Below are 14,423 nucleotides of genomic sequence, written 5' to 3'. Positions count from 1 at the left end.
ATATGCTTGATTTATTATATTTGGTTTACATAAATGCTTATCTGTATGTTGTGAACATGTGATACGGTAATGAAATTCATTGTTTAGGCATAAAATTATAGAAATTAAAACTAATAAAACCAATAAAACGATTGACTATGACTGAGGATTAGGTTTACCTTCCAACAAAACAAGCTTAATATTATAAAAAGACCTGCAGCTGTAAATATTATAGAGAGTGGTTCTATCAAAAAATTGACTCGAAAGACCTGGACACATATTTATACCACAATTTTACAGATTTTTTTCTGTTTGTAAAAAATGAAAATGCAAAACAAAAGGTGTTTGAACCTTTAAATCTGACAATGTGTTTATTTGGCAATAAAATGAATAAAGATGATGCTAAAGATTTGTTTTCTTTCATTTCTATTCATATGTTCATCATATGCCATGTACTAAGATATTGTGAGCAAAAAATAGTTTTATTGTGAAATTCAACTTGTTAAAGATGATGTGTTTAGAATACATATAAGGTAAACATTCACACTGCATGCACAGAGCATTGTAAACTTGCTTCTTCTTGTTCATACTGTCAGCCTTAACTTCACTACTGTGCTATAATAACTTATATATAGTGGCAGAAAATAAATACTTTTTAAATTATTAATTTTCTTTAAAAGCACACAACATGCAGATACACATTTGTGCATGTACACATACAACTCAAACCGTACACCCTAGATCCTGAAAGGTAAAAAAAAACAAACCCCCTGCTACAGTAGGTTAGGTTATTAAGGCATCGTGGTTAAATCAGCTGGTTGTGGATCTTCATCTGACATGAAAACCTTTAACAGATACATTAACAATGTGCTGCTTTAATAAGCATAAAAAACAAGTTTTGAGAAAAAAAATCAGATCATAACTCGACGTCTGCTGGGACGTCACTCAACAACTTCTACATAGTTTGCAGGGTAGAAGCCCTCCTTCCCTCCGCTCAGCACGCCTCGACACCACCCTTGATCGTCTTCCTCCTCCACCTTTAGGAAGATCTCACCTGAAGAAAAGAAAGAAGCATAGAGCTCAGTCAGGTTACACATCGAAAAAAAACAACTACTTGATAAGTAAAGTGTTGATTTGCAGTATTTTCTCATCACACCTCGTCTTTAATCCAATTTATTCACTCCATCTAAAAACAAAGAAGTTTCTACCGGCCTGCTTCCACAATCTAATGCTTCTTATTCTATGTACCTGACACTGTGAACTGCATTGATTATAGATAAAAAAAGAATAGAATAAAAAAATCCCTTTATTGTCCCACAATGGGGAAATTGTGGTGTTACAGCAGCGAAAATATATAGCAAAAGTGGTCACACAATGTGGACCTTAAAAAAAGTGTATAAAAAAAACAGAATAAAGGACATAGTTAAATAAACAAACAAAAAGCTGTACTGTATTATGTTTTTTACAATACGAATACTGTGCATCTGGAAAGAATAAATAATCAATATACAGCTGTGGACATTTTACAGTAATGGATATATGAAATAAAGCTAATATAAGCTGAACAGAAGTTTGATCCGCCACTCTTGGAGTAGGAAATACGTTTAATTTGATCTGGATATATGTGCCGCAGGGTTTATCAGGAGAAAACCAGCTGGCTGATGTGACCAAGAGCGGACGTGCAGAATGGGCCTCACTTGGAGATCGAGGCTATGCAGCAAAAAACCCATAAAAATTGTACTTTTTGCTCATGTTCACCTCTTGGATAAAACACACACACACATGTCCATCTGTTTTGTTTTTATTAGTGCTATAGCAGCAGGTCAACATTACTGACTGAACATGTTAGTAGTGTTGAACCCTAACTTTCATCAGTAAAGGCAATTAAGGGTGAATCCACAGCAGATGTTGCTTGTCCTAAATCTGTAGCCAATCACTGAGCTAAAACATGGAATGGAAGAAGAAGGGACTGGCATCACAAGCTTCTGAACAGCTTATCACCTATAAAGTACCAGGGTGGCAGGATCATGTCATGGAGATGATGGTAAATGTGACGTACAGCAGGAAAAGTTTAATTTTATGTGAGAAAAACTTCTTAATGCAATAAACGCAAATCCCTACATTGAACTATAAATGAAATGAAAGCTAGTTCGCTGAACCTTTCTTGTAAATGCAGCTGGTTTTTATGTTTTTATAAAGTAATTATAACTAATTTGATTTTACAGTGTAAATAGTCTTTAATTTGACCACATGCTTTTACTACAACCAGGAAAGCAGTAAATTGATGACTTTGACCGTCAACAACACTGAATTTTAAGATCTTTTAAAGGTAGACGAGGCCCTGGGAAGGGGGACATCATATTATCATTCATCTAAGTCACTGTCGTCCAATTTTTGTCAGGTGAAAAGTAATTGTCCACAGTCCATTGTGTTATTTTCAAAAATAATATCACAGAAATAGTATGATTATTTTTGTACCCTCCTAGCTGTCACCTAATTATGTGTAAATGTCTGTAGAAGAGGGATCTGACATGTGCGCTTAATTAAAATACAGTTTCCAAATCTTGCACCAAATATTTTCTATTGTAAAAATGTTTTTCTTTTAATTTGGCGGTATTAATTTTGTCCTTATTAAACATAAAGCGCCATCATCTGCATTAATCAATTGCTTTCATAAATAAGCATGTCTTTCCTAGTTTGGGACCTCTCACACGCAACATTCATGGGATCATCAGCTGATCTGTCATCACTGTAATTTTTGTTTAGCAGGTTTACTTTAACACATTAATGGTATCACAGATTTACTCTTTATTTTTCACCTGCTTTAAAGGACAGCTCATCACCCTCCTCTCCCTCGTAGTCATACAGAGCTCTCACCTTCACACCGCCAATCATCACACTGCAACCAGGAAATACACATAAAAAAAAAATTACCTCTGAGATTTTATCACATGTTCAGTGAAGCATCTTAAAAGTGACACGTTCATATAGGCTTACGGACGACTTTCTTTTCCCTTCTGGTTCCTTTTTTTTCTCTTTAGCTTTTTCACTGGTGGGACCCATTCCTGGTTGAAAAGAAACATGATCAGGAACAAAACTATAAAGTTAGTTTATGCAGTCAAAAATGTCAAAATATGCTCTACTGACACAGGGCCAGCCACCAGTGTTACCACTCCTGGTAAAGATTTTCAATAAAGCTTTATGATAAAATCCTGTTTGCTTGCAAAAAAGTTGTATCGGATAAAATAATTAAGAAAAAAAACAGACTTTAGTTTGTGCACATTTGTTTAGTGGAGGAAAACAACTATCCCAAATCAAGAGCTTTGACAGACTGACTAATTGATTGCACGTTCATGATTTATATTTCTCATTAAAGTAGTTGTAGAAGTTATTCTATAAATCTATTTTCTTTAGGATTAAAAATGATGCGACACAAAGTTTTATTTTTCCAAGCTTCTCTTCAAAAGGGGAAACAAAAGTAAAAATGTCAGTCAATTAAAGCAGGGGCGTATTGACCTTTAGAAGTCAGAACCATCAGGAACAACCTTCCAGGAAGGGTTCAGTTGTTTCTGGCTGGATGTGCCCCTCCCTGTAATTGTAACTTTCCTGATGCAGCATGAGTGGGGCTTGTAGAATAGGAAGACTAGTCAATCAGAGTTTAGAAGCCTGTTTGAGATATTTAAAAGTCACTTTTTCCAATATCAAAATAAAATTTCAAGCCTTTTAAGAATGAAATCTTGCATTGCTTTAGGTTGGAAACTCACACCTTTACTCTTTGCTCTCTTGTTTAAATTACTGCAGGAGTATTTCATAATAAAAAAATAAAAAAAATCTTAAGGCAGTCAATTTTCATAAATAGTCAAATGTAATAATTATTCCTCCAGAAACAGAAATAGAAAAATGTATGCTATTCAGATAATAAAATAAACAGTAACATCAAATATTATTATAACTTTTTTTTTTTTTTTTACTTTGTAATGACTAAGTTAACATCAGTTTATTCCTGTCTTCATAGAGTCAAATCCTTTATTATTGCACCAAATCTCGTTGGAGAGTTTTGTTCTCCTTGATTTCAGGTGGAGAAGTTTTCACTGGTAAACCATATTGTAAACAAAGTCTTAATAATAAATATTTTCAAGGTATAAATTACAGCATAATGATTGTGATAAATTAGAATACATAAATAAAAAAGCATAAAAACATGAAGTTGAAAAGGAAGTATTTATATTATTTTGTCAGTGTAAAGTTACAGCTAGAATATAAGTGAGAGAATGTCATTTTTAGGTCACATTTACTTTTTTCAGTTGGAGAGATAACCATGTGGTCAAAGCTAACATGAACTGGTTGGTTTAAGCTATTGACATCCCATAGTAATCCCTCAAAGTCACTATCTAAGAATCAAAATCATCCTTCTTAGTAAAACATTGCTGCAGCTGCAACCGGTAGCCGAGATACCAACTTCCTTTCACTTATTACACGGGATTCAAACTGTTACCTTGATTTGAATCTCTCACTCTAAGTGGTCCTCCTAGTTTTAAATAATTCTGGTGATATGTTTACGTAAGGCCGTCCTAACAATAATAATTGAACTTTATTGATCTCACATTGAAGAATTTACCTCTGCATTTAGCACATCCCCTTCGGGAGCAGTGGGCTGCCATCGTGCGGCAGCAACTTCTACATAGTTATAATGTGACTGTGCTGTATAAAAAAATATCTTAATGTGTTTCTTTCCACTGGCTAAATCTTGAAATAAAATTCTTGTCCCTTTATTTAATGAGGAACAATGCAATCCAAATTAAAGGTAGAATAGTTCTAATGATTTTTAGCAATCAGTACCAGGAGAGATAATACAAATGGAGGTCGCGGTACATGAGCAATGCTACTTGGTTAAGAAAAAAAACAAACATCTGGAAATGGCTAAATGTTCCAAATAGTGAAATGTGAACTATTTTGTGAGTTTAAATACAAAACCCATTAGAAAAATTAGAAATTTAGTAAATAAATAGGTAAAGCGTTTCTTTGCTTTTTATTATCTCACTGAGGTTGGTACCTGAATCTTTGGCCAATCTGTCGGCATGCCAGGACCTTGATTGTTCTTCCACCATTTGAGGTCGTCCTGCTCGTCGATGGACATCAAAGTCTGATGGAGCTCGCTATAAACTGCTTTTACACTGACACAAAGACAAAGAAGAGTCTCTACAGTCGACTCACTTATATCAGTCTATAGAAAAAGACGCAAATGTAGATGTTTGCTTACCTCTCGTTGTTTGTGATGTCCAGATGTCTGTGGATGGAGAGGAACACTTGCTTTAAAAAGCTGATCCTCTTTCTCTCCTCCTCCTGGGACTCATCAAAAATGGCCTCCATCTCCTCCATATAGCGGGGTGTATAGGAGGTCAGATCCTCTAGAACTTTTTCATATCGATCTCTAGCCTGGAGCCGAACAAACAAACAAAGAAGATGATAAACAGCTCCCTATTCGCCACAGGAAGACCTTCTGTATTCCACTAACTATGGCTTTAATTAGTATAAATGATCTAATGTTCTCAGGCTGGTCTCTATAAACATGGAACACAGTAACAATAACAAATCCCCATACAAGGGAAATACTCAAGGCAAAAAACTTAAGTTGGGGCTTCATGCTTAGACTTTCCCATGGGATTAAACATGACCACATGCAGATGAGCGACCAAACTGCTGCATTGTTTCGATTACATATATTTTCAATCAGCGATCATAAAAATAAACTCATTTTCTTCCATGTGGGCAGGAGAGCTGCTGTTTGTTGATGTCTGTCCTCACTTTTCCTTTTTCCTCCGCAGCTCTTTCCTTGGCCTCTGCGAGCTTCAGCTTTTTCTCCTCGCTCAGCTCAGGATTGTCGTTTGCTTGCCTCTCCCTATCCAGGGCCGCTTGCTCCCTCTGGCAGGACTTGTGGTATGCGACACGGACTTTCTCCAGCTGTTCAATGCAAGACAGATGCAAGAGGTGTTTTCAGAATGACATATACATAACGCCTCCATAGTCAAATCTCTTTGGTGCAAGTCAAGAATTTCTAGCTTTAAACTTTTTGATTAAATTGTTTATTTTCACATTAGAAATCAAAGATTCCCTAAATTGTGTAATTTAGTCAAGTATTTGTTGAAAATAAAGGAACTAGGGCCAGGAATTATGAAATAATAGACATGCATGTCCTTTTTTTTAAAGCTAATGTGTGACAGAGTGTTGAATATGCTGCGTGATGCATAATATGCTGCAATTGAGAGTCCAAATTTCCTGCACATGCAAGCCCCAGACAGCTTTGATACAAGAAGTTGTGGTTGTTTCAATAGTAGCAATAGAAAGCTTACTTGACATGTTGCTTGCTGCTGTCATAAAATATTAACGGTGGTCTTGTAGTTACAGGTGTCAAAAGTATTAATGTTTATTACTCAAGTAGATATATAAATCCTAGTTGTATATAAATCCACTTGTTGAAGTTAGAGTATCAACTTAAGCTTTTTACTCAAGTAAATGTGTAAAAGTAAAATTTTCTCCTGCATTACTTTTACTTTTATACTCAAAGTATAAAAGTAAAAGTAATGCAGGAGAAAATGTTAAAGACAGATGCTTTAATGCATTACCCTACTAAAGGAACACTTATCTACAATTCTGGATAAATTCCTTGTACTCAATTTTCTTAGTAATGGTGACAGTGTTAAATTCAACTTTGCATCATCTTGAAAAAATATTTATTTTGGTTTGTGGCAAACAACAAATTGGTGCAGTACCGATTCCATGCACAAAGAAATTAATCATCTGGATGAAACAAAATATGTTTATGTTTTTTTGTACTACCTAGGAAAATGAGCTCATATAAAACAACAACAACAAAGTGTCTATTTTTAAAATTGAAGGTGTAGAAAGTAGAGACAATTGCAAAAAATGTAAGGAGTATAGAAAGTAAGGTATAGATAGTCAAAATTTCTACTTAATTATTTAGTCTTGTTACTTTTGAGTTTTACTTCTTTATCCTGCCTCTAGCTCCTTTATAGAAAAGTTCAACTCAATTCAATTCAGTTTCAATTCACAACACATGTCATCTCAAGGCACTTTACAGTTCAACCAGATCATTCAGTCAAATTGATTCAAAGTTTTCTACCTAAGGAAAACCAGTTGATTGCATCAACTCATTGACTTGAATGCAATCCCTCACACTAAGCATGCTTGTAGCAACAGTGGAGATAAAAAGTCCCTTTTAACAGGAAGAAACCTCCAGCAGAACCAGGATCAGTGTGAGCGGCCATCTGCTGAGGCCAACTGGGCAGATGGCCAGTCACCTAACTTGACTGAATGTTGCCAAATATGTAATATTTCTTCTATAAGTTTAGCAGTGTTTACTTAAAGGGAGGAGTTAAAGCATCTTGATGTCTGTGTGGTGAGGGTGAGAAGAAACCGGAGATAGACAGAAGTATTGGGGCTTCATCTACTGTATGGTGATTCAGGTGCCACTCCAGTCTGTTGTGGTTAAAAAAGAGCTAAGCTGAAAAGCACAGCTTTCGATTTTACGCCTATGTTCCGACCCTCAGCTAGGGTCGTAAGATCAGGATTATAACCAATAGAGAGTTCTATGTGTGTCTGTGTCGCTCTTGGTAAATTGGAGACGTGTAACCCAGCAGGTGATTGGCATCTGCAACACACCCCAGTAAGGATCAGGTTCAGATATAGTTGAATAGAGTCCACTAGAATCAACACAATATACGTATGATGTCCTTTTACCAACATTTTAAATCCAGGAAAAAACTCCAGAAATGTTATTCTAACAACAGCAAATTACACAATTTAGACTTCAATTTGTTTTGATCTTCTAAAGGAGTTATCATTTCTAATATTAAAAAAGATTGTGCCAGACGCTTTCAGCCTCTTAAGCACTGAAGCCCAGTTCCCTCACTGAGCCGTTCAGGTTCCACACCCGACATAAATCAATAGCCTCTTGTTTGATTTCTTGCTTAATCTTAGGTTTTAAATGATATGTTTTGAGTAGAACCTGATTAGCAGCTTAGCATTGAAAACCACATAACATTGACATCAAATTTGGTGTAAAACCTTTTGCTACAAGTAAGCCTGTTCTTGTCAACTTTAACCAAAGGTTCCACATTCTTGGTTTACAATAAGCTATGCTAACTGTGCCTGGAAACCTTTGCAATCTGGCTACTGACTATAATACAAAAGGAGGTTAAAAAAATTATTGTTTTGTTAAACTGCACAAACAATCAAACACAGATGACACACATGTGCTGGACCTTCTTCAGCTTTTTGGACCAGGGTTTCTGTGCACGTGAGAAACTGGTTTTGTTGTCGTAGCTCTCCTTGAACCCACAGAAGAGTTTCTTGGGGAAGGTCTCCTTCTGCCAGGTCTTCACCCGCTCTCTTTCCTCTGTGGTGAGCGACGCTGAGATGGAGGAGTGGAGGGCTGACAGGCGTTCGGTGGAGGTGAAAAAGCATTGCCACGCCCTCATGAGGGAACCATAAAGGGGCCCTGTGGGAGCAAAAAATAGCAAAGAATGAGGAGCATCTCATGGAGGTGAGTCACAGCAAAGGAGTGGCAGAAACAATTTACAGAAGGACTTGTCCGTTTATGGGCCTGGGAAAATCTCACGTGGGAGTTTAAAAAATGCTGATGGATTCAGGTCATGAAGATCATGAAAAAATACTGATCAAAACACTTTGAAGAAGTAGGAAGATTTTTGTCCAAATACTCTTTATGGTGGAAAGAAAAAGAGCAGACAAAGTCTTTAAAGACACATAAATCATGTATAGGCCATCCTGTTGCCATGTCAATATGTAGTCTGTGTCTTTCAAGATAAAGTAATAACATAGAAATAAAATAAGAAAAACAGAAAAGAATACAAAAGAGACATAGTCCCTCTAGTGTGTCCTGAGTCATCCTGGGAAGCCTCTGGTAGAAAACGCCTAGTTGTGAAAAGCTGAAGCTCTGCATGTTTTAGTCCACAAGTTCAATAAGACTAAATAAAAAAAACTAAGGGTTTGTTACATTTATTACTGCCATCTAAAAGTGGTGTAGGGGTTTAAGTGCTTGAAAGATATGCTATGTTGTCAGGGGCTAAAATGCCTCTGGTAGGGTCTGGCAAAAAGGTCTCTGGGTAATGGGTCAGACAAAGAGTATTTCAAAAGCCCTCATGATGACTAAGAGGCAAGCAAAACTGTCTGATGCACTGGAGCTGGAACTTCAACCTGGAGCCAGGCTTAGGGTTTGGGTTCACCAACGAGCACCTGGAGGTTGGGTTTCCTTGAAAAAGGAAGGGGGGGATCTATCCACTGATCACCAACTGTTGGTGAATAAGATATGATGGAAAAGGAGGAAACCAGACAGACTTATCAGGTCCAAGCATGTGATGAGTGACATCTAGTGGAGGTCTTGGTCAGGGACGTGTTTGGCTCCCACCACTAGGAGAGCTCCAGGTGGAGGCTAAGGACATGGCATCTAAGAGGACCATAAACTCTGCCTGTACCGTGAATGCAGCCCCACTTTGCTAACAGACCATAAGGTCTTTTTAGGAGCTTGTCACGGTGGCTCCCCCAAGCCATTGATAGACACTGGTGGTAGGAGATGTAGTTAGGCTAAAGAAGAAGTGCTACTGACACTTTTTGATGTTTGAGCCTCCTTAAGCAGCAAACAGTTATTATGAAGCAAAACATATCACAGCCTAGGGAAATTGCAGAAGCAAAAACTTTGGCATAGGTTCAAGGGGATTTTTACAAACTGTCAGGTACCTCTAGAGAGGAATGCAATGCTTTACTGACACTGTTTACAGTGTGAGTGGGAAGCTACTGACCTTGAAAAGGATACTGTCAGACAGTGGAAGAACTACTTAGATGACTGCTTTCAGGCCTTTCCTGGTGAAAGCAGAGACTTAGAGACTTATAACTGGTGGGTGTGTTCCAACTACAGACAGATCACATTTTTCAGCCTCCTCTGGAAGGCCCATGCCAGGGTGCTGGAGAGGAGAGTCCAGCTGGTTGTCTAACCTTGGCTTCAAGAGAAGCAGTGTGGTTTTTATTCTGGCTAAAGTGAACCAGATCTACACCCTCTGCAGGATGCTTAAAGGGTTAATGGGAGTTTACCCAACCAATCCACGTGTGTTGGTGCATGTGGGCATATTTGAGCAAGTAATCACTCCAAACACACGCTTTACTCCTACTCACGAGAATCAATGATGGATTTCCACTTGCTGCTCCACTGGCTGAGCTGCTGGGCATACTGTTTTTCCACCTTCGCTCTCTCCATGAAGCAGGCCATGATGTCATTGCAAGCCTGAAAGGATTGGTCCGTTCTGTGCACTGTACGCACATAGTTACCTGGCTGGGTGGAAACAAGGATCATAGCGTTTTACATATCATGATCACATCTGAGAGTCAACCAAAAATATAGTGCTTTGATAGAAGTGATCTTCACCATCCAAAAGCTCTGCTTCTTGGGATCATCAAGGGGTTCCTTTGGTAGACTCGCCATTACTAGGAATGCCTCTGTTGTAGAAAGCAAACATCTGTTTATGTTTTTGTCAGACAGTGCCATGTTTTCCCTAAGCTAATTCACACTCTATGAAACACACCATCATTTCATTCCATTTGCTTTACAATCAATACTTGCAGCATTGTGGAGAAACTTGTTCAGTTAAACTTTTGTGTGAGCTCCACTTATGCAGAAGTTTAAAATTATAAGTGAGATTTTAGGTGTGATGAATTTAAACTCATTGAAGTGCATCATGGCACCCATTAAGAGTTTACCATTTAGGAACAAAGATTTGAGGAGGAAATGTACCTTCTCTTTACAGGAAAGAGCAGAGACCTTTCCCTGTGTCTGCCTGCCTCTGACTGTGTGGGTTCCCTCACATATAGAATTCAGTGAGCAAACACAATAAAATAACGCCTTGCCACACTTCAAATATAACAACATAAACTTAGGAATTCTAGTGTCTAGAGTTTACCCAATCTTAGTTATGGCAGTGAGGAATCTGAAGCCTCTTGAAACTGTTCAAAAGAGATATGAGGTTTGAAGTTGTAGCTTAATGACCTGTGTCCTTTTTACCAAATGAAGATTAGGTTTTTGACATTTAACATGACATTGCTATTAAAGAATGTTGACTTCACTTTATAGCGAACATAGTCATTTTATGAAGGTTAATGCCAAAATAAATACAGTAAAATAAAAAGTGAGGTTGACTGTCATGCACTAGGTTGATTGGAATATACGATCTACCCAAGCGCATCCTTGGGATTATGTTACAAGTCTGCCGTTTGGATGGTGCTGTTGAGAAGGCAGCACTGAGTGGGTTTTAACCAATTTTATCCATTGGACACAATTCACTTTAAAGCACAAACAGAAACCCCTTCTCTTGTTTATCGGGAAGAGGAGCACAAACTGGATTATGACACCAACAGAGGAGGAGATATGGCAGCAAGCGGAAAAAACCAAATATGCTTCAAAACTGTTTTACCAATAACATTGGTGGGAAACAGAAATTCCATGCAAACTGAGCTTAATAAAAAAACACATTGTCTTTGTAGTTGAGGTCACTCAGGGTCAATACATATCAGCATAATTGATTCGTAAACAAAACTCAGAGTCAGAAAATAAAACATACTTTAAACAGGCCAAAAACTTTATTATTTAACCACAAATAAGAATGATTTGACTTTTTTCTTTGAGAGAAACCTACAAATGCATTTTCCTTGCAAACATGGCAAAATCTACAGAAAAAATAACAATATATGAATTGATATTAGTTATTGTAAATAAACTTTGATAAAACAAAGGACAATAATTGACAAAACACAGACGGCCTGCACTTGAATACCGCTTTTTCAAGTCCAAGGACTTCAAAACTTTAAAGTGCTTCACATTAGTCGTTCGCCCGGTCTCACACATGTTCACACCCTGATAGTAGTAAGCTTCTTTGTAGCCACAGCTGCCCTGGGGCTCACTGACATAAGCAAGGCAGCCATATGCTAGACGCAACCTGGCGCTCCGAGTACCAACTGCAGGTGGGGTGGGTAAAGTCCATGGACATGATGAGACACACAGCGAGGAAGCGTTGAAGCGATAATCCATTGGTTACAGGATGAACCCCTACCTCCTGAACCACCATTGCTCGGTACATAATATATTTATTGTTATGTACTGAGCGATGGTGGCTCAAGATCCACTCAGAATCCACTTAAATCCCATGCGCTGCATGTATTGTTGTATTAGTTTTTGTTGTTTACTTTATCTTTATTGAATATGCAGATTAACGTCTCATGAAATCAAGGGGTTATGGGGCGATTCAAAAAAACAAAAATATAGGCTTTTTTGGAGAAACAACCAACAAGATAACATGGCTTTATTAGCAGCAGATGAAGCTTAATGTTAGGAATCCAGTTTATGTGGGTTGTGTTTTTGTTTGTTGTTCTTCCACCACCAGGTGGCGCCTGATTCTCGTTGGCCTTCTCACACACCTGCGGATGGTTGCCTCATTACCGGAGGACTATTAAGCTGCTGACTGCCACTACCTCGATGCCAGAGTGTTTGGCAGTTTTGGGTACTCTAGCCAAGCTGAGTTTTGCTGAGTCAAACTGAGTTTTAACATAGTTTTTTGTCTTCGCCTCTCGGCAGGAAGTCACCCTGCAAACTGGATGTTTTGGACCTTCTCCCCCTGGAAGAATTGTCTGAGCTTCAAACTGAGCTGGTGATTCAAACTGGAGGTTTGGATCTACTTTTCCCCAAGGGATTGTTTGAGCTACACTCTATGCAGGGGATTCATCTCCATAAGAAACAGTTCAAGTACCATTGGAAATCTAAGTGGCAGTCAGCTCCTCCGTTCCTTAAGGAAACACCTCAACCTGGGTAAACCCTGTCCGCCCTCCAACGAGCAACTCAATTACTGGAACAACCCACACCAACTGGATTCAGAGAAAGACACCTTTTACTGGAAACGTGAGTCCCGTTGCATTTATTCCCTTTTGCAAATCGAAGCTCTAATCTCCCACTGAGCCTGAACTAACCACAGGAACTTGGTTTCCTGCATGTGGGTCAGATCTTAGAATTAAATCATGACACTTAATTTTATATAACAGGTTGAGAAATAGACATGTGCAGGTACACACAGGCCCATTTCCTCCTAAACGGTTCCTCCAATGCGTCAGTCCAAACTTTTCTTTCCATTACCGCTTTGATCCAACAGTCATATTTACACTACTCAAGTCACACACCCCCCTCCTCACTGCGAGGAAGGAAAGCGTTGTTTCAGGCAAGGCTGGAATTCACTGGGGTGGGATCTGCCGGCAGGAATAGAACAGCTGCCCCAGCATTTCTTCCTCTAGCCTTCCTAAAATAAACAGCAGGGAAAGGTCATCTTTCCCGTTGCTCTAACACAAGGCCTAACTCTCTCCAACTTTGACTGCTCCTGCCATTCAGGACACTGATCATCAACAGGAGGCCGTATCTGAAGTCGGATGGAGGCAGGAGGAAGTGACAGCATGGAAAAACATTTCCACAGCATAAGAGAAAGTTAAAAGAAGAGGAACGGGGACATGGTGCATGCAGAGACATGCAAAGGACAGTCATGTTAATGCCTATTTCTATCTTTGTGTTAACACATTGCTGGCTCAATAACAGAGAAGTCGCAAACAGAATCATAACACTCTACAAGCTTAAAAGTAGGCCTCATTTCAGAACTTTTATCCATTTTTATGTTTATATTAGCAGCAAATAATTGCTTTTAATGCAAGTTTAACCAGTAATTAGCTCCAACTAGAGTCCTGTTATTGTGGTCCATGCAGATAACAGCAGATATGAACAAGTTTGAAACAGGACTCTGCAGTTCTTACTTAAATTCCTCATCTAACATTCTAGAAAAATCGCTCTAGCCAAGTAAGAAAAAAAAGCTAAAAGTGACAGCTGAGCAGTCATGCCTGGAAGCAACCATCACTTACATGTCTCCCTGAATCACCAGTGATTACTCAAGTGACCACTTGTTACTGTACTTCAAGAGCTGCTCCATGTCCGTCTCTCCCCCTACCTCACCCAGCCTGCTTCCCCACCTCTATTCTCTCTCCCTGACCCACTTTTCCTTTGCTGTTTAAAGTCACACACACACCAACATTGCTGATCTAGAAGTGGGTGTGTAGCTGTAGAGAGTTGAGAGAGGACCCTAAATCAAAGAAATTATAGTATTTCATAAAAGAAATACTCTTACATTCTAATTGGCCGGTGGGTTGGGGGAAATAAACAGAAAAAAGACCTACCTCACTGTTCACCTTCTCTTTAAGCTGCAGCTCTGGCTCAAACTCAGTCAAACATCAACTTTTCATCTTTTTTTTTTCTCGAAAATGTGCTTCTCCAACTCACTGTCTCTTTATCAGGTTATCCACCTCTTCTGCCTCACCCACTGTTTCACTGGAAA

At 38.5% G+C, this 14,423-nt stretch overlaps 1 protein-coding gene across 2 annotated transcripts; it reads right to left on the bottom strand.

The window, feature by feature from the left end:
- Positions 1 to 808: 808 nt before the first annotated feature.
- On the bottom strand, positions 809 to 14,423 carry LOC107089542 (protein kinase C and casein kinase substrate in neurons protein 2-like). 2 transcript variants are annotated; one of them, XM_015382397.1, is made up of 10 exons: positions 14,266 to 14,423; positions 10,436 to 10,506; positions 10,186 to 10,342; positions 8,262 to 8,497; positions 5,785 to 5,940; positions 5,240 to 5,415; positions 5,033 to 5,153; positions 2,977 to 3,044; positions 2,799 to 2,878; positions 809 to 1,033 (listed from the first exon to the last, which is right to left on the bottom strand). In XM_015382397.1, exons 2-10 carry the CDS (start codon positions 10,490 to 10,492, stop codon positions 921 to 923), a joined length of 1,164 nt encoding a protein of 387 aa, XP_015237883.1. In that variant the 5' UTR covers positions 10,493 to 10,506; positions 14,266 to 14,423; the 3' UTR covers positions 809 to 920. The 2 variants fall into 2 exon arrangements, with proteins under 2 accessions (XP_015237883.1, XP_015237884.1); XM_015382398.1 differs by lacking the exon at positions 14,266 to 14,423 and adding an exon at positions 13,954 to 14,070.

This window comes from Cyprinodon variegatus, unplaced genomic scaffold (assembly GCF_000732505.1).
Source record: "Cyprinodon variegatus isolate N-32 unplaced genomic scaffold, C_variegatus-1.0 Scaffold256, whole genome shotgun sequence".
Classification (NCBI taxonomy): Eukaryota; Metazoa; Chordata; class Actinopteri; order Cyprinodontiformes; family Cyprinodontidae; genus Cyprinodon; species Cyprinodon variegatus.
Note: the sequence above shows the minus strand (reverse complement) of the source record. Positions and strands in the feature narration are given on the sequence as shown.